The sequence below is a fragment of the Puma concolor genome, chromosome D3, assembly GCF_028749965.1.
Source record: "Puma concolor isolate L17-30 chromosome D3, mPumCon1.1.hap2, whole genome shotgun sequence".
Classification (NCBI taxonomy): Eukaryota; Metazoa; Chordata; class Mammalia; order Carnivora; family Felidae; genus Puma; species Puma concolor.
In genome coordinates, this window is record NC_141678.1 from 296,842 (window position 1) to 317,702 (window position 20,861).

General features: G+C 43.5%; 1 protein-coding gene across 4 annotated transcripts in view; it reads right to left on the reverse strand.

Moving 5' to 3' along the window:
* ANHX (anomalous homeobox) overlaps positions 1-20,813 on the reverse strand; it is a 33,805-nt gene extending 12,992 nt beyond the window's left edge. For all 4 annotated transcript variants that reach the window (XM_086681348.1, XM_086681347.1, XM_086681350.1 and 1 more), the window contains exons 1-3: positions 20,009-20,813; positions 18,022-18,106; positions 1,017-1,285 (exon numbers count right to left, since the gene is read on the reverse strand). In XM_086681348.1, coding sequence (XP_086537474.1) covers positions 1,017-1,265 — 249 coding nt within the window. In that variant the 5' untranslated portion in view covers positions 1,266-1,285; positions 18,022-18,106; positions 20,009-20,813. The remainder of the gene's footprint in view (positions 1-1,016; positions 1,286-18,021; positions 18,107-20,008) is intronic.
* Between the last annotated feature and the right edge of the window lie 48 nt (positions 20,814-20,861).

The following is a 20,861-nucleotide window of genomic DNA, read 5'->3' on the forward strand; positions in this document are numbered from 1 at the left end:
GAAGAAGAAAGACACCAGGCACACAAAGAGCCAGGCTCCGGCCTCTGGCACAGGAGAGAACACATGCAAAGGTCCTGAGACACAGAAAGATCTCAGGAGTTGTAGGGACAGCAGGAAGCAGCATGGCTACATGAAGGAAGCAGGGGGAGAGTCCAAAAGAGAGACTAAAAAGCAGGCAATCTCACATGGCAGGCTCCTGAGCCGCCTGCAGACTCATGCAGACCACGGCCCATCTGCAGTTTTCAAACTCCCTGTGGCTGCTACAGGAGCAAATCAAGGGGACAGGAGGGGACATTAGGGGAGCAACCAGGAGGACCCCACACAGCCTGTGGCAGAAGGAGTGGAAACGGAAAGAACTGGAAAGAAGTGAGGATTTCCAAGGTAAACTCAGCATGAACCAGGCATGAACTGTATCTGGGGGTGAAAGAGGGAAATGGATGCCTCCAAATCCCTTACACGAAGCCCTTCGAGCCAGATGTACTTTGGAATTCAGAATGTCTCAGATTTTAGGGAGTAACACAGGCATACGCTCCGTAACATGCACCACCCCAGTGTCATCTGGGGCAGGCAGCACGTTAGAATCAAACATACCGGTATTTAGGCAGCAGAATGCACCACGGTCACATTAAGTGGCTACAGACCATAAATGGCTTCACCTCGGTGCAGGTCAGGTCACATCAGTGCCAAATGAGTCAGCATCCAAGTATCACCAGAGGAGTGACAACGATACTTTCGGTTTGCGTTCTCGACTGCACACCTGTGGCTCAAGGATCGAAAGCCTGGCTCTGTTTGACCGTCTCACCACCTGGGAGCCCCGCTCCCCGAGCCAGGGCCACCACTCAGAATGGACCTCATAAAGGGACAGTGTTGCCTCAGATCACAAGGTAGCTAGAATCTGTGAGGCAGAGTGGACCCTCCTGGCTCCGTTTATAAAGAAGTCTCCCCACATCTCCGTTGTGTTCGGGACGGTGGTGGCCACTGAACCTGTCTGCGCCCCCCTCACCGATCCATCCTACCTCCAGCACCCGGCAGGCAGCCTGGTGCTGCTCTTGCTGGGCCAGCACCCGGGCACACACGAAGGCCACGTCCGCATTGTCCAAGAGGTGCAGGCGGAGCTGACTGTCCAACACGGCTGTGACCAAGGGCTGCGCCTGGGCGGGGTCATCCTGGAGGTCTCGGCACAGCCTGCCTGCAAGAGTCACCAGCTCTGCCAGGGGTGGCCCAGCGCCCCCACTCTCCCTCAGCAGCTTCAGGAAGCTCTGCATCCCACGTTGGGTCGGCCCCTCTGCGAACAACACAACAGTCATCATGATGGCCACATGCCGGCCGCACCTCAATCCTCAACTCTGCGAGGCCCCTCTGGCCACAGGCATTTTTAACATGGTTGTGAGAGCTCCCCAGGGGAAGGCAGAGGGGTGTCAGATGCCGGCTAGTTTCCTTTCTTTAGTCCTTTGCTGTGCACTAGGTACTGTCACTGCGATGGCGTATCTCATGCCCGTGAACCTTTTGTCTGTGTCCCGTCCACAGGCCCCACCCTGGTCTTCTCCTATCTCCTCCTCTCTGTGTCCCCCACATTCTTCATTTTCTTTTGAATTTTATTTTAGAGAGGGAGGGAGAGAGACCACATGTATGAGCACGGGAAAGGGGCAGAGAGAGAGAATCCCAAGCAGGCTCCACACAGCACAGAGCCCGACACAGGGCTGGATCCCACAATCCTGGGATCATGACCTGAAGTCAGACACTCAACCGACTGAGCCCCCGAGGTGCCCCTCCCCCGCTTTCTTATACACACAAGGTAATGGTGGGGTTTTTTTCCTCCCTCCGTTTCTGACCTCAATCAGGGCACGGACCATGTGTGTTAGGGTCATTAGAGTTCCCCCGTATCTGTGCAATGGATGCCAAGGCCTCTTGAAGCAGTAAGGAGGTACCCCGGGCCAGGGGCTGGGCAGACACTGCTTGCACTCTACAAAGAGGAGCCATGGGACCTTCCAGAGGCAGGACTAGCACCATCTGCTTTTTATTTTGATTTTGAAAACAACAAAAAAAAAGCCAACATATTTGAAAAACACAAAGTTTTAAAGATTGTCCTAATCCCACACGTTAAACATATACACAAAGAAGCGAACATCTGCAAGGCCTCCCTGTGCCCAGTCCATCTACTCCGCAACCTCCCCCCGTCGCCCCCCCCCACACACACACAGGTAAGCTATGGCAAGTTGGATCGGAAGGCTTTGTGAATTTTCTTTTTTATAAAAATCTCCATATACATACAGCAGTTTTACCAACAGAGACAGATTGCTCGTGATTAATCTCCTGGTCCATATGAACGGTCCTGTCAAGTGGCCCACGACGGTAGGGGCCAGGCTTCTTTCCACATCCCTCCACTCCTGGACACTTAGGCAGCATGACAACCCTAATACCTTGGGCTCAGGATTACTCTTCTACTGAACAGACTCACGTAAGCAAGGTTAAAGGGGAGTGCTATGTGGCAGCTGTGTTTTCTGTAGATGCTACCAAACCGCTTTCCACAAATGTGGTGACGACATGCGTGCCCAGAACTGCAGCCAACAGGCCTGTGTGCGCGCTCCCTGAAGGAGGGTCTAGCAGCAGTTTCTAGTTCTTTCGGCCCAGCACCGCCTCTTGGGTCCTCCTGGCGCCTGGGGCCGCCCACTAGGGGGAAGAGCTCTACGCCACGGCTTCGGGCTTCACCAGATCCTACCTTGGAGCCCAGTGTTTCTCCCCATCGCGAAGGGCAGTAGGCCTCAGATCCCACGTCCCCCCAGGGAGCCGAGGCTCTGGGGCTTCGGCAGGGACGGTAAGGGGAGGGCTCCTCTCAAGACCCCAGGTTCTTCCGGCGCAAACCCCCGCCCTCCCCCCCCCCCCCCCGCCCCCGCACTGGCTCTAGGAAGAGAGGACAGGGGGCTAAGGGCCAGGCTCCTGCAGGCGGGACCTCGGGCTTCAAGAACAAAGTGTCTTCCTGGGGGGTACCTCCAGGGGACACTGAGGGGACCCGGCCCCGGGCAGGGATGGAGGGGACCCGGGGGGCTGTGGCTCTGCCAGGTGCCCAGACCTGGGCACCCTCCCCGAAGCCTGGCTGAGGCCGCACCCCCACCCCGTACCTTTCGGGGCGTGCTGCTCCCCCGCAAAGGCCGCGATTGCTGCCCAGCGCCCCCACTCTCGGCGCCGCAGGGCCGGCGCAGCGCCCACCCCCCACTCAGGCAGGCCGCCCGCCCGCCCCTCCGCCGGGACTCACCGCGCCCGGCCGCCCGCGCCCCACTTCCGCTCCAGCGCACGTGCTCTGCCCACAGGTCCGCGGAAGGCGCGGCTGCGACAAAGTATCGAGGCCGCGGCCAATCCGCGCGAGGGCTCCGCCCGACGACCCCGGGCCTCTGGGCCTGCGCCCCTGCGTGAAGGAGGTCTCCCCTGAGTTCGTGCGGGTTCTCGGTTGGGGGAGGGGGGCGCCGACAAGTTCTGGGGGCCTTGGGCGTTCTGGAAGAACCTGGACTTTCTGGGCGATCACAGGGGCAGTGAAGCCTGGCTCTGCGCGTCCTCAGACGCAGGAAGGAGCGGGACCAGGGTCTTGGGGGTCGTGGGCTGTAGAGAGAGCCCTGCTCTGCGGTGTAGGGAAAGGCGCCAGGACCCTCGTGCCCCTGCGGCGGGAGCAGGAGAAAGCTGTGACCTTTGACTGACCCCCACACCAGGCACCCCGTGGCGGAGCCAAAGCCCAGCTGAGGGCGCAGTTCTTGGGGCAGACATTCCCCTCCCGCATCCCCACCCTGACCCCTGCTGGAGGAGGGCGCCTTTCAAATCCAGACCCCCCCCCCCCCCCCCCCCCGGGAGATGAGGTCGAGACAGGGGTCCCTGTGGAGGGTGCGGGGTCTGCGGCGCAGTGGGGGACTCCTGTAGCCGGGCTCCTAGAGCGGCCACCGGCGGACAGCCCCTTGCGCCTCCGACCCCGGATCTCCGGCTGACCTCAGCCCAGAGATCTTCCGACCTAGGATGGCCCCGGGCGGGTCATCTAAGATTCTCTGACGCCAAAGCTTAAAAGCTTATGCAAAAGACTTTGGCGGGAACATAAACATATTTCAGCGTTTGATCGAGTGAAAATCTGGAAACAACCCAAGTGTCTGGTGAAAGATTTGCTAAACAAATCACACTTCAGAAAGAGAACGGGCTCCTGGAAGGTTATTAGTAATTCTGCTGCAGAAGAATGTATATCGGCCTGACCCTGTCATGATACATTGTACAATAAAAAAGGGGTGTTACAAGACAGTTTGAGTGAGATGAGCCGATTTGAAAGGTACAAGCATAGAATGATAGAGGCCACGTTGTTAAACTCTGCTTGAACGTAGGCATAGAATTATTATTCTACTTCATTATTTTTATTAGGCGTTTTAATTTCCTTCTTTTTACTTACCACGTTTTTTATTTTTTATAAAAAGAAGAGTCTATATTTCTATTTTTAAGGTTCTTTTCAAGGAATGGGAAGAGAAAACAACAGGGTTGTAGGAAGCAGTCCTGACTGACCAAGTACAGATGACCTTTGAACAAAAGGGGGTAAATTACAGGGTCTAAAGGCACCTGAGTGGCTAGGTCAGTTGAGCAGCGAACTCTTGATTTCGGCCCAGGTCATGATTCCGGGGTGGTGGGATGTAGCCCAGCATGGGCTCCAAGGTGAGCATAAAGCCTGCTTAAGATTTTCTCTCTCCCCCGTCCTCCTTCCCCACTCACGTGTGCTCTCTCTCTTCTCTCTCTCTCTCTCTCTCCAATAAAGAAACAAATAAATAACTATACAAGTCCATTTATACCTGGATTTTAAAAAAGCAAATACAGTACCTTAAATATATTTTCTCTTCCATATGATTTTCTTAATAATACTTCTAAGGGGCGCCTGTGTGGCGCAGTCGGTTAAGCGTCCGACTTCAGCCAGGTCACGATCTCGCGGTCCGTGAGTTCGAGCCCCGCGTCAGGCTCTGGGCTGATGGCTCGGAGCCTGGAGCCTGTTTCCGATTCTGTGTCTCCCTCTCTCTCTGCCCCTCCCCCGTTCATGCTCTGTCTCTCTCTGTCCCAAAAATAAATAAAATAAATAAAAAAACGTTGAAAAAAAAATTTAAATAATACTTCTAAGAATACAATATAAAATACAAATAACATATAAAATATATGTTAATTAGCTATGTCATCAGGAAGGCTTCTGGCCAACAGTAGCTTATTAGTAGTTAAGATTTGGGGAAGTTGAAGTGATGGGGTTCTTGAGCAAACAGCCAAGAAAGAATTCTTGAGACGTCTTTGGTGCAAAAAGGTGGTTTTATTAAAGCACAGGACAGGACCCATGGACAGAAAGCTGCACTGGGGTTGTGAGGAGTGACTGATTATATACTTTTAAGTGAGGGTTAGGGATAGCGTAAGACTGTACGGAATTTGGAAGCAAGGCTTTCGGGACCTTGAGGGGCGAGCTGCTGTTAAGATGAGGTTACTTTTAGTCTTTGATAAAACAAGAACATTGAGGAAGTAAGGCAGCCATGAGTTCCTCGAGGAAGGTGACGCTCCGCGTATTTCAGGTGTCTGTCATTGGGCTGCAAGCTGTAAGGAGATTTAATTTATGCTACATTTCTCTTGCCTTTGTTTCCCTCATCAAAAGCTCATACATGGATTTTCAACTGCATGTGGCTGGTGTCCCTAACCCCACGTGTTCAAGAGTCAACTTTATAGTGAGGCTGGAGCATCCCTGATATGGGTGAACACAGGGGGAATTAGGGATTTGCTACAGCATACCCTCGCATTTACAGTGAAATCTTGCTGTTAGTGCAATCTTAGTCTTTTTCTCTAGGACCCACTAGATGCTCAATGAAAATATTCCTGATTGCTCTCCAATGAATTAAAAAGTCAATGGAGGGGCGCCTGGGTGGCTCAGTCGGTTGAGCTTCCGACTTCGGCTCAGGTCATGATCTCACAGTCTGTGAGTTCAAGCCCCGCGTCGGGCTCTGTGCTGACAGCTCAGAGCCTGGAGCCTGCTTCGGATTCTGTGTCTCCCTCTCTCTGACCCTCCCTGTTCATGCTCTGTCTCTCTCTGTCTCAAAAATAAATAAACATTAAAAAAAATTATTTTTAATTTTAAAAAAGTCAGTGGAACCTAAAATGTAAATCTACATTATTGAATTAAATTCAAATGTAATTCAACAAATTACACGATCCTAATTCACTAAAAAACATCACTTTTTTTGGTTGCCATTTGCTGAACACTCAGTATGTCCCAAGGAAGATATTATTATATGAGCCTCCCACTCCCACACCCGAACTAAGACTATGTTCCCTTGTTACTGATCAGGAAATAGGTCCAGTGAATATTAAAACGCCTTCCAGAGGCCCTGCACCAATAACAGACAAGGAAACTTCTGTTCTTAACTTCAGCACATAACTATTTCTAAGCTCTCTAAATCGGGACAAACACTTCATAAGCTGCACTTTTTTTTTTTTTTCAACGTTTATTTATTTTTGGGACAGAGAGAGACAGAGCATGAACGGGGGAGGGGCAGAGAGAGAGGGAGACACAGCATCGGAAACAGGCTCCAGGCTCCGAGCCGTCAGCCCAGAGCCCGACGCGGGGCTCGAACTCACGGACTGCGAGATCGTGACCTGGTTGAAGTCGGACGCTTGACCGACTGCGCCACCCAGGCGCCCCAATAAGCTGCACTTTTAATAGAGGTTTGATCTCCCAACAAAAGATAGTGCCAAAATGTGGCTGACCTGTGCCCGTTGTAAGTAAGGACCGCCTCTCTTCCATGCTTTCTGATGTAGATGAAATCATGAGCACATAACACATTCCAAAGAACACTGCTCCTTCCAGATTTTCTGTTCTCTCCAAGACACAGGCTACCTGGGGTGGACTCTCAGTTCAATTACTTGACAACTATATGAACTCGGCCAAATTATTGGTCACCTGCACGTTCTTTCCATCTTTGGTAATATGGAGATAATAACAGAGCCCTTCGTGGGATTGAGATAATTAGTCAATATTCAAAAAGTGCTATCTTCATCATCATCATTTTGTTTCTTATGTATACCATTTATTTTTATCACATTTAAAATCTGGCAAGGTAGTTTCCTCCATATTTCTTTTGCTTTTTAGAAAATCTCTGGTGGGGCACCTCACCAGCTCAGTTGGAGGAACATATGAGTTGATCTTGGGGTCATGGGTTTGAGGTCCCACACTGGACATGGAGACTTGGGGAAAACCCTGCGGGAAAAAAGTTTTTGGTGATTCATGCACTTTCCCCTGTCATGATTCGTTGAACACAATTTTTAAAATCCCTGATCCACAGAAGGCTGGGAGGCAATCTAGATCAGCCTGCTAGGAACCTCTGCTTCACCCTGAAGCCCTCTTCTCTGCAGGGAATATCACCTTCATTACCATGGGTTCCCCTGAGGGGATTCAGGTCCCATTTCTCACTGCCTTCTCAGTGGTCCCAGGGCAAGTACCTCTCGGGAGATCTGTTAGATTTTTTCATGTCTGTTTGCATATTAGATGGTTTGTAGCTGTTGGAGACCAGTCCTTTGGGCCCCTTCACTGCGTTCGCACAACTATAGCGAGCTGGTCTCCTGGGAAACATCCTAGGAAGAAGATGCCTGACAGAAAAGAGAGATAGGGGACTTGATGTCCTGGGTAAAATTCTGTAAAGGACTGAGGGAACATAAACAAGAGCTTAAGAGTGGTCATGGAAGTAGGCTGATGTGGATGGGGGACAAGCAACAGGAAAGCAGGACCTCAACTTAAAGCACCCTCCCAGAGGGCATTAGAAATGGCTCCCTGTTCTGCTATGACAGAAACAGTTCAGACTAACAGCCCTGCTAGAGGGTTGAACCCTTTTCTTTCACAAACTTGATGAGTCTGACAAGATGCACCTCTACATGAAGATCTTCTGATGGGTCAAAGCATTGCAGTGTCCTCTTCTAGGTCATGGTCCAGCACCCCACTCCCAACACCACGATGGCATGCCTCCTTCATGACTCTGGGTTCCAGCTTTAGGGCAGTGACTCAGCAGGTGGGGAGACCAACACTCCCTGGAGTCTAGATCTGTAAGTTTGGGGACATGTTACAGATGTCCACCCAAGAGGGTAACTCACTGGTGTATAGTTACAGAACTGGTAGAAGGGTTGAGGTTAACTCACATCCACCTGATTACAAAGTATGTGGATTTCTTTTTGACATGAACCACTGCTTGTTGGACACAGGCTTTCTGCCACGAGTATGCCCCCTGGGAGCAGAGGGATGTGATGTCTGCCAAGCTTACTGAGATGGAGGGTGGGAGAGAAGGAGGGGAGTGTCCGTGTAACCTGCATTCTATCATTACTCAGCAAACTTTCCTGATGCTTCTCATACTGCAGGCCTATGCTGGGCACTGACATCAGAAATGAATGTGTATTCCTGCACCTGAGGAATCCATCCCCTCAAAAAAGAGTTGTTGATTGCCTACCCTGAGTAGAGCAGGAAGGAAAAAATGACTTGTGTATTTTTGTTGTTGAAAAACAGGTATAAAAAGATGTTTAACCAAAAGCATTTGCTTAAATTAGCTTAATATTACATGTAAGTAGCTGAATGAAAATATAAGTGCAAAACCGTGAAAATACATTTTGTCATGGTGAAAATTCTTAATGATTTTGATCCTGTGTTTTTTCTATTGGGAAATAACTTCCATGAAGTGCACAAGTCTCAAGGGTATGCCTCTGATTTTTTAATATATGTATATACTTGAGCCGTCATGTCTCCAGCACACTGTGGGGTCTCCTGTGCTCATTTCCAGTCACTATCCCCCCAGAGTAACCACTTTTCTGACTTAAGTCTGCACAGATCAGCCTTGCCTGTTTTTGTACTTCACATAAATAGAAAACCAACACCCAAATCAAGATAGGGCATACTTTAGCATGCCAACAGGCATCATTGGTGCCCACTGGCACCATTGGCATCATTGGGTCAGTATATCCCAAAGACAGTCACCGTTTTGGCTTCTATTGCCACAGGTAAGTTTTGCCTTTTCTTAAACTTCATATAAGTGAAATTATATGGTATATATTCCTTTGAGTTTGGCTTCTTTTACTTCACAGTGTTTTAAGATTCATCCATGCTGTTGCATGTATCAATAGTTCATTACTTCTTACTGTGGTGTAGAATTCTGTGGTTTCATTATGCCACAAACTGTTTCTCCCTTCAACTGTTGGAATTTTAAGTGTTTGCAGTTCATATAGTATCGATGAGATGCCACAAACATTCTTGTGACGTTTCAGAGTGAACACATGCGCTCATTTCCCTTGGGTATACAACCAGGAGAAGAAAAGCTGAGTTATATTATAGGCATATGTTTAGTCTTCGAAGAAACTGCCCAACCATTTTCCAAAGAAGCTGTACACATGTACCTTCCCACCAGCTATGTATGAGGCCAGTTTTTCCACTTCCTTGCCAACACTTGTTGGATGTTGTGAGTCTCATCTATTCTGGAGGGTGTGTGGTGAAATACCACTGCAGTTTGTATTCCCTAATGACTAATGGTGATGAGCATACGTGATGTGCATATGTCTATTTGGTTATCTTTTTGTGACATGCTCAAGTTCTTTGCCCATGTGCCTTAAGTTTTCTTACTGATTTGTAGCAGTTCTTTATAAAACTTGGATCTATGTTCTTTTCATATGTGTGTAATGAAAATACTTTTTCCCAGCCAGTAGCTCTTCTTTTCATTTTCTTAAAGATGCGTTTAGGAAAAAATGCTTGGTGTAATGCAACCTTTTATGGTTGATACTTTTATATTCTATTTGCTAAATCTGCCTCCTCAAATGCCACATGTCCCCCCACTGTAACCTAGAGGCTCTACTTTCTTCCCTTTACTTTTAGGTATACAACTCATCTGGAAATCATTTTAACTTCTAGAATGAACTATGTCGTGTCAATTTTTTTTCCCATATGGATATCCAATTGGCCTAGCCCATTTGACCTTTTACTGTATTGCAGTGGCACTTTTCTCTTAAATCAGATGCTGATACAAGTGTGGGTCTGTTTCTGGGTTCTCTGATCTGTTCCACTGGTTTATTTGTCTAGCTTTACACAAAACCATACTATTTTAATCTTGGTGTAAGTCTTGACACTCAATGTGTACCCTTCAGTGTTCTTCCTCTTTGGGCTATTCTTTACTCTTTGCATTTCCACATAAATTTTATAATCAGTTCATTAATTTTCACAGAAGTATATGTACTAGGACCTTACTTGAGATTACATTGAATCTATGGACCAATTAGGAAATGTTTGAGAAAAATATTGGGTCTTCTGATCCATGATTATGAAATAGATCTCAATTTATTGAATTTCATGCAATATTTAGTAGTTTTCTGTGTATAAACTTTTCACACTTCCCTTCAGATTTATGTCTATTACTTAATGTTTTTGATTCTGTTGTCAATGGTACTTTTAGTACCATTTCTGTTTTTGCAATATAGAGAAATACAGTTGTTTTTTAAATGTTTATTTTTGAGAGAGAGAGCACGAGCAGGGGAGGGGCAGAGAGAGAGGGAGACACAGAATCTGAAGCAGGCTCCAGGCTCTGAGCTGTCAGCACAGAGCCCCACACAGGACTTGAACTCAACAAACTGTGAGATCATGACCTGAGCCAAACTCGGATGCCTAACTGACTGAGCCACCCAGGTGTCCCAGTTGATTTTTTTATATTGGCCTTCTATCTAGCAACTTTGCTAGATTCTCATTAATTCTAACAGTTAATTTTTAGATTATTTTGGATTTTTCTAACTACACAAACATGTTGTTTTTCATTTCTTTCTTTCTAATCTTTACACTTTTTAAAGTTTATATATTTATTTTGAGAGAGAGAACAAGCTGAAGAGGAGCGGAGTGAGACGGGGACAAAGGATCTGAAGCGGCTCTGTGATGACAGCAGAGAGCCCGATGAGGGGCTCAAACTCAAGAACCGTGAGATCAACACCTGAACTGAGATCAACAGTTGGACACTTAACTGACTGAGCCACCCAGGCGCCCCAGTTATCTTCACACTCAAAAAAAATTTTTTTTAATTGCAGGGGCACCTGGCTGGCTCAGTTAAGTGTCCAGCTGTTGATCTCAGCTCAGGTCTTGATCTCAGGATCTTGAGTTCAAGCCCTGCATTGGGCTCCGCTCTGGGCACGCAGCCTACTTAAAAATAAATATTAAAACAAATATATTGCATTGACTAGGACCACCAATCCTCAATGTTGTCAGTTTTCTATTCTTGTATGAGAGGAGAAGGCATTAAATATTTCACTATGAAAAGCAATCATGATGTGTTTACATCATGAAGTATTTTGCAGATTTCTTTTGTAGATACCCTTTATCAGATTAAGGAAGTTCCTCTCTAGTACTATTTTTAAAACACTGCTATGAACATCTGTTTATCAACTTTCTTTCTACATCTCATACTATTTTTCTCCTTTATTCTGTAAATGTGGTATATTACAGTGGTTGATTTTTTTTTTTGAAAAATTTTTTTTTTACTTTAAAGCATCTTTGCATGGATAGGCTAAACCATACTTGACTGTGATGTAATTTTTATAAGTCACTAGATACAGGCCAGTTTCTGTAGTGTGTGGTTATCGTGTTTGCCTCACAAAAAAAACCAGATACAGTCTGCTAATTTTTTGTTCAGGACTTATACGTCACTGTTTTTGAGAAAAAGATAGGTCTACAGTTTCATTTCATCCCATGTGTCTGTGGCATCAAAGTTACACTGGTCTCCTAAAAAGTATTGGGAAGTATTCTCTGGAAATTTTTATAGTATTGAAATTATGTCTGCATTAAATGTCAGGAACAATTCACTAGTGAAGTTATCTAGGCCTCAGGCTTTTTTTGTAGAAAGGTTTTAAATTTGGAATTCAGTTTCTTCAGCAGATTCAGGACTAACTCATTTTACTTCTTTCTGTGTCAGTTTTAAGTTGTGATTTTCAAGGAATTTATCCATATCATCAAAACTATCAAATGTGTTTCCCTATTATATAACCTTCTTTGACTTGCATTATCTTTTATATTTATTCATTATTTGTTTATTCATGATTCATTATTTATTTTCATGTAAAATCCATTATGATATTCCCATTTTCATTCTGGGTATTGGCAGTGTCTCTTTTCTCTTTCTCGCCTTTTCTTTATTGGAAATGAATTTTATCAGTCTTACTAAGGACCAACTTTTGGTGATACATTTTTCTCCCAGTACATTTTTTTTGTTGTTGTTGTTGTTATTTAATCATTTTCTGCTCTTTGCTATTGCCTTCCTAATCTGGGCTTAATTTGCTTTGCTTTTCTAGCTTCATTAAATAAAGGGCTAGAAAATAAATTTTTAATCTTTTTCTCTTCTAATATGTTCATTTAAAGCTAAACATTTTCCTTTAAAAACTGTTTAGCATTGTATTTTGCTATCATTTATGTAAAAGTGTTTCCTATTTCTTCAAATTTCTCAGTCTGAAGTTACTATTTTTTCCATTAATTAGTATCTAGGAGGAAGAGACTTTGAGACTGTAATATTTGTTTCTCATTACATTTTTGCTCACAAGTTTTAACATCCATTGATAATTCCTGACTGAAACAATCTTTACTATAATGGTTGCCAAATGGTGACTTTCTAATTTTGTCATTTTTTCTACATTTATCAGTTTGAATTCTATTGTCACAAAGAGTTTTCCTCCTTCTTTTCATCCGTTATTTCAATGCAGTGTATTTTTGTTGTTGTTGTTTTGTTTGGCCCTTTGTTCTTCCAAATGATTTCTTTTGTGATTTAGGAAGTTTTCTATTTTGGGGGGAGGGGGAGATGTTACTTTTATAACTTTTTATGGTGCCCTGAATCTCATTTTTCTCAATCTTTTATAATCAGCCTATCAGTTGAGATAGTATCCTTTTTGGTTTTCTAATATCAATGACATTACTTCCCCCATCCCTCTCTCTCCTCTTCCCAAGCTTACTCACATTCTTCCTACTTTATCAGCAAATATATTTATATGGCATTCTTCCATCTTTTCTCAACCCTGATTTAGCTTTCTGTTGAGGGTTTTTGCATCTATGTTCATGACGACCATTTGCAGTTTTGCCTATTTGTAATATCTTCGTCAGGTTTTGTTATCAGTGTAATGCTGACCACATAAAATGGGTTAAGAAGTATTCTTCCGGGGCGCCTGGGTGGCGCAGTCGGTTAAGCGTCCGACTTCAGCCAGGTCACGATCTCGCGGTCCGTGAGTTCGAGCCCCGCGTCGGGCTCTGGGCTGATGGCTCAGAGCCTGGAGCCTGTTTCCGATTCTGTGTCTCCCTCTCTCTCTGCCCCTCCCCCGTTCATGCTCTGTCTCTCTCTGTCCCAAAAATAAATAAAAAACGTTGAAAAAAAAAAAAAGAAGTATTCTTCCTCTTCTATATTCTAGAAGAATTTGTATAGAACTGGTATTATTTCATCCTGAAATGTTTGGTAGAATTCACCGTGAAATGATATGAGCTTGGATTTTTCTTTGTGGGAAGGTTTTTAACTATAAATTCAATTTCTTTAGTAGTTATAGGGCTATTCAGGTTTACCCATTTATGCATAAGTGACTTTTGATAGTTTGTCAAGAATTTTAGTCCACCTCCACCAACAGGTACGTGAAAAGATGCTTAACATCATTCATCATTAGGGAAATGCAAATCAAAACTAAAATGAGATATCACTTCACACCTGTCAGAACGGCTAAAATAAAAAACACAAGGGGTGCCTGGGTGGCTCAGTCAGTTAAGCAGCTGACTTCGGCTCAGGTCATGAACTAGTGGTTCGTGGGTTCAAGCCCCATGTCGGGCTCTGTGCTGACAGCTCAGAGCCTGGAGCCTGCTTGGGATTCTGTGTCTCTCTCTCTCTGCCCCTCCCCTGCTCATGCTCTGCCTCTTTCCATCTCTCAAAAATAAACGTTAAAAAAAACCACAAGAAACAAGTGTCGGCAAGGATGTGGAGTAAAGGAGCCCTCTTATTAGTAGGCGTGTGAACTGGTGCAGCCACTGTGGAAAATAGTATAGAGGTTCCTCAAAAAATTAAAAATAGAACTACACTGTGATGCAGTAATTATACTACTGGGTATTTGCCCCCAAAATACAAAACAAACAAACAAACATGAAGTCAAAGGGATATATGCACCCCTATGTTTATAGCAGCATTATTTACAATAGCCAAGAAATGGAAGCAGCCAAGTGTCCACTGATAGGCGAATGGATAAAGAAGACATAGCATATACATACAATGGACTATTAGCCATAAAAAAGAATGAAATCTTGCCATTTGCAATGACATGGATAGAGCTAGAGAGTATAATGCTAAGCAAAATAAGTCAGAAAAAGACAAATACCATATGGTTTCACTCGTGTGTAATTTAAGAAACAAATGAGCAAAGGAGAGAGAGGGAGAGAGAAAGGAAGGGAGGGAGGGAGAGAGAGAGAGACTCTTAACTGTAGAGAACACACTGATTGTTACCTGAAGACAGGTGGATGGGGGGGAGATGGGCGAAAGAGGTTGATGAGGATTAAGAAGTGAACTTGGCGTGATGAGCACTGGGTGATGTAGGGAGTTGTTGAATCACTATACTGCGTATCTGAAACTAATATAACACTGTATGTTAACTACACTGGAATTAAATTTAAAAACAAAAAACAAAAACAAAAAAAATAATTTAGTGCATCTCATCACAGTTGTCAGATTTATATGTGTAGTGTTTTTTTGGGGGGAGGGTTACTTCATTGCTTTTTGGGGTTATTTTCATTATTTTATTTGTATTTACTTTCAGCTTATTTTACTGTTCTTTTTCTAGTTTCTTAAGGTAACAGTTTAGGTTATTGATGTGAGATCTTTATTTTTTTCTAATATGAGCATTTAATGTTACAAATCCTCTATAAGCACTGCTTTTTTATCTCACAATTTTTGATTTGCAGTATTTTTTTGGTTCAGTTCAAAATATATATATATATATATATATATATATATATATATATATATATATAGTTTTTTTGAGATTTCTCTGGTCCATGGGTTATTTGGAATTGTGTTGCTTAATTTTCAAGTATTTGGATATTTTACGGTTCTTTTTGCTATTGGTTTCTTATTAAATTGCATTATAGTCTGAAGACAATTTGCATGATTTTTTTTTTTAAGTTCCAGTTTATGACCAAAGACATGACCCACATTGCTAAATGCTTCATGAACAATTGAAAAGAATGTGTATTCTACTGTTGGATGTTCTAGAAATGCCTATTGGATCCCGTTTGTTGATAGCAGTATTCAGTTAATTTTATAGCCTTGCTGAATTTTGGTCCCCACATTTTGTTACCCAGAAATAAATGTTGGGACACCTGGGTGGTGCAGTTGGTTAAATGTCCAACTCTTGATGTCTCTCAGGTCATGATCTTGCAGTTTGTGAGTTTGAGTCCTGCATTGGGCTCCACGTGGAGCCTGCTTTGGATTCTGTCTCTCCTTCTCTCTGCCCTTCCCCCACTTGTTCTTGTTCTCTCTCTCTCTCCCTCCCTCTCTCTCTCAAAATAAATATTTAAAAAGAAAAAAAAGGAAAGAAAGAACTGTTGCAATGCCCAATTACAATGGTAGAGTGTATTTCTCCTTCCAGTAGTTTTTGAATGATTTTGAAGCTTTGATGTGAAATGTGTGCACATTTAGGATTGTCTGGTGGAATTACTTTTTTATCATTATATAATATCCCTCTTTATTTCTGGTGATTTTCTTGGCTCTTAATACATATTTACCTAGAGAAAAGGGTACATATTTTCTAGTGTCAGCTGTGAGATGGGGAAATGGGGTGTAGGTCAGAATCAATTTAATCTGGTATTAAGCTGTGTCTGGGCTTTGTTTCAGCTTCTCATTTAGTGCACAACTGCTTTCAAATATTCTGAGGACAGGATCAGGATATTTTCCTCAGAGGGCCTAGGATCTCAGCATGAGAATATTCTAGGCACTTGCTTGTGCTCACAGCCAAGCCGCCAGCTTTCGGTGAACTACTTACCTCCTTGCCTTACTGTCTGACTGCTTTCTGGGTTGCTAAGGTCTCTTTGCTTTCCAATTCTTAGGATTTCCAGGCTCCCAGAGATGTTTCATGCTGCTGCCTAGTCTCTGGGTCCTCTGAGAACAGCAGCCCTGCACTCTGGGAAGGCCTACAAGATCTTGGGAGTCTCTCAGCTCTCCTGACCCTTCTCCAGTCTTTTGTAATAGATTTTAATGGCTGGGGGTGGTTTTCATATATGTGTGTTCTCAGTTCTCTGCCCATCCCTCAGCCTAAAAGTCCGGAGTGCTTCTAATGGATTTCTCTCAATTGTTGCCCTGTCACCTTCCTTCAGATAGTATCTGCCTTGCACTTAAAGGAAAACCTGGGCATCTCAACAGGATTTTTAAAAATTTTTCTCTATCTGGGAATGCAAGCTGGTGCAGCCAGTCTGGAAAACAGTATGGAGGTTCCTCAAAAAACTAAAAATAGAACTACCCTACGAGCCAGCAATTGCACAACTAGGCATTTATCCACAGGATACAGGCGAGCTGTTTCGAAGGGACACATGCACCCCCATGTTTATAGCAGCACTATCAACAATAGCCAAAGTATGGAAAGAACCCAAATGTCCATCGATGGATGAATGGATAAAGAAAATGTGGTATATATACACACCCACAATGGAGTGTTACTCGGCAATCAAAAAGAATGAAATCTTGTCATTTGCAACTACGTGGATGGAACTGGAGGGTATTATGCTAAGTGAAATTAGTCAGAGAAAGACAAAAATCATATGACTTCACTCATATAAGGACTTTAAGAGACAAAACAGATGAACATAAGGGAAGGGAAACAAAAATAATACAAAAACAGGGAGGGGAACAAAACAGAAGAGACTCATAAAAAATATGGAGAACTGAGGGTTACTGGAGGGGTTGTGGGAGGAGGGATGGGCTAAATGGGTAAAGGGCATTAAGGAATCTACTGCTGAAATCATTGTTTCACTATATGCTAACTAATTTGGATGCAAATTTAAAAAAATAAAATTAAAATATTTTTCTCTATCAATATCGCACTTGTCATACTATCTCTGAGGGTTCCAGGAAGACCCATGGGAAAGAGCTGCCCGGATGCTCCTTCGTGGCGGGGGCACTTTGGGATTCTGATGTGTCACGCCAGTCCACAGGCAACTGCCTGCTTGTCTTGCTTTCCCTTTTGCTACGTGGGCCCTCTCCTCTTCCTGCAGTTTCACCGAGGATGAGAGCAGAAACTCTCTTTTCTTATAGAAAGTGCTTTCTACTTCCTACCGCCATGCTCACTGCGGTTTGTGCTCTCAGTTTCTAAGATGTCGTAGCTTGCCCAGTCTAACCAGAAGCAGAGCAACACAACTGATACGCATCCAGTAGAGATCCTACTCTATTTGCAATTCTCTGTATTTGCCTGAGGTTTATTTTGGTTTTCCTAAATAGACAACCACACCTCCAAACAATGGAAGTTTTTTTTTTTTTTTTCTGCCCTCACCCCCAATTCCTTGTTTCCACACATTGGCTAGAATTATCACACACTGTTCAATAAAAGTGATGGCCATTCTTGTAATTTTCTTAATATAATGGCATATATCTACCAATAAGTACTTATGTCCAGTTTTGGAACATTCTGTTTGCAAAGTTAAAGGATTTAATTTCCATTCCTAATTTAATAATATTTAAAAATCATCTAGGGTATTACATTCCATCAAATGTGTTATCTACACATATTGAGATAATCACATGGCCTTTCTTTTATCTGGTAGTGTGATTAATTTTATGAAGATTTTCTAAATATTAAATCTCCCAAACATCATAATGTATTTTTATAGGGTGACATTCAGCTGCATATAACAGATCCAACACCCTTCCTACCTAAAAAAGAAAAGGTGGCTTAAACAAGGCAGTTCATGCACCCTTGTGTAAAAGATATTCAGATGTTAGTAGTGTAGAGCTGGTATAGCAGCCCCGTCATTACCAGAAAGCACGGACGCAGGTGGCTTCTGTCCTTGAGATGAATCCAGGTTCCACAATGGATGCTCAATCTCCAAACATCATGTGTGCTGTGTATTAAAGTGGGAAATGATTCCAGAACACTAGGGGGCTTTCCCCATTGTTTTCTTTACAGCCTTTCCATTAGACACTGTCAGCAACCTCTACTTCATTACTCAGAATTTAGTAGCAAGATACTTCACTACAAGAACAATGGAGAAATGTAACTTTTTGGCTGAGCTCATTGTCAGTATGAAAACTACAGTAATTGGGCACCTGGGTCGCTCAGTCAGTTGAGTGGGTCCGGCTCTTGATTTCAGCTCAGGTCATGATCTCACTGGTTCATGGGTTCAGGCCCCGTGTCGGCAGTGCAGAGCCTGCTTGGGATTCTCTCTCTCCCTCTCTCTCTGCCCCTCCCCTGCCTCAATATAAATAAATCAACTTTAAAATAAAAAGGCACAGTGACTCTGTTGGTAATGAAGGGACATTGGGTTCATGACTAGTAGTCTGCTACACGTATTGTCATGGCTTTAAAAAAAAAAAAAAACCTCCACATTGTTGAATTAATTTTGCTATTAGATTTAGTACATTTTAACCTATGTTCATAAATACGACTCATGAATTATCCCCCCCCCCATGTCGATTTTTTGGAAAAACCGTAAAATGCTGGATTATCTTTCCTTGAATTTTCCTGAGAATAATCAGCTATTACTAAAAGTCTGGGGCTGGGGCAGGGTTAGAAGGGCTAGACAGATTTCAAGCCAGAGATTCAATTTTTTACTTTTTCTTATTGTTTGTTGGTTGTAAATCTATTCATTCTGTTAAATTTCATTTATCTGGTAGATTTTCTTTTTTTAAAGATTTTATTTTATTATTTTATTTTTTTAATGTTTGAGAGAGAAAGAGCGTGAGTTGGGGAGAGGCAGAGAGAGGAAGACACAGAATCCGAAACAGACTCCAGGCTCTGAGCTGTCAGCACAAAGCCCAATGCAGGGCTCGAACCCATGAATCGTGAGATCATGACCTGAGCCAAAGTCAGACACTTAACCAACTGAGCCACTCAGGCACCCCTATTTTATTTTTAAGCAATCTCTACGTGCAACATGGGGTTCAAACTCACAACCCTGTGATCAAGAGTTGCACACTCTACACTGACCAGTTGCCCCAAATTTTCTTTTTAAGATTAAGAACTTAATGTTAGCATTAGCCTTTCCCACAGTATTTGATTTCAGCGTTGTTGAAACATTATAATGTTGTCAACATTATATTAACATTTCTACTGGGCAAGGTTGCATGTGGATTTGCATCGCACGATACATTCACACAATTCATTATTATGTGTGAATCTTCCTTGGAACATCTATGACAGAACACATACTCATCATATTTTCCAGATTTAGGGAATACACTTGATCAAGTATCTGACGTTCTTCCCTCATGCAAACTTTCTCTTCTCTTCTGTGAATCATCCTTCTTTACTCCAGGTATCTTTAGATTGCATCCTGTGTAATGAGCTGAACACAGGAAGGACCAGGCATTCAGAAATCATTAAACACCTCCTTCAAAGGAGGGTAAATGGTGGTATTCCCTCCTCAAGTACAGAGAACAAAGTGGGAGGGGATTCAGGAGTATCTGTGGCTTGAGGGGCGCCTGGGCAGCTCAGTCGGTGGAACGTCCGACGTGATCTCACGGTTCATGGGTTCAAGCTGCAAGTCGGGCTCTGTGCTGACAGCTCAGAGCCTCCAAGCAGGTTAGAACCTGCTTCAGATTCTGTGGCTCCACCTCTCTCTGCTCCTTCCCTGCTCACACTCTGTCTCTCTCTCAAAATAAGTAAACATTTTTTAAAAATTTAAAAAGAGAAACATCTGTGGTTTGCAATACGCTACTCCTGAAGTGTAGCTGTGATTGCCAGGGTCCCAACTCTCTTCAGGTTAATGTTCATTCACATAAAGAAACTGGAGAGGAAAACTGACCTTGTAAGAAGGAAGCTGGCACAGTGACTTTTCCCCATCCTCACTCTACAGCAACACGTACACACGTACCTCAGACAACTGCAGGTTTGGTTCCAGACTACCACAGTGAAGCAAATGTGGCAATAAACCGAGTCAAATGAAGTTTTGTTTCTTAACGCATATAAAAGCTATATTTACACTACACTGTAGTCTATTAAATGTACAATAGCATTATGTCTAAAAAAAGCAATGTACATACTTTAATTTAAATACATTGCTAAACCATGCTGAGTTTTCAGCAAATCATAATCACTGACCACAGATCACCATAACTAATAATGGCAAGTTTGGCATATTGCAAGAATTAGTGAAATGTGACAGAGACATGAAGTAAGCAAATGCTATTGGAAAAATGAAGCCAATACGTTTGCTCAGTGCAGGGTCACCACATGCCTTCAATTTGGGAAACAGCATTGCCTGCGAAGGACAATAAAATGAGGTGTGCCTGAACACATTTCAGCAGTGCCACTAAATGTGTCATTTAAATATGTTAAAAGCACACCAGATAACTCATATAAAGATAAGTGAATTAGAATTTTAAAATGACAATAACTAAAGCTATCCTGGGTAATCTATACAGAAAGAACGAATTAATAATTGCAGGAAAATGTTACCAGAAAACAAAAGCTCAGTTTGCTTTTTGGTACTTAAGGAGTCCATGAGAAATTCAAAGTCTGGAATATCTCAGCCTACTTTGACGATCATGTCAAGTCCTTTGTAGGGCACCTTGAATGATGGCCCCATCAGGACCTCACACACTGTGAGAGATTATCTTAGTGAAAATCAAGATGTTCTAACTAGTGACAGCAGAATA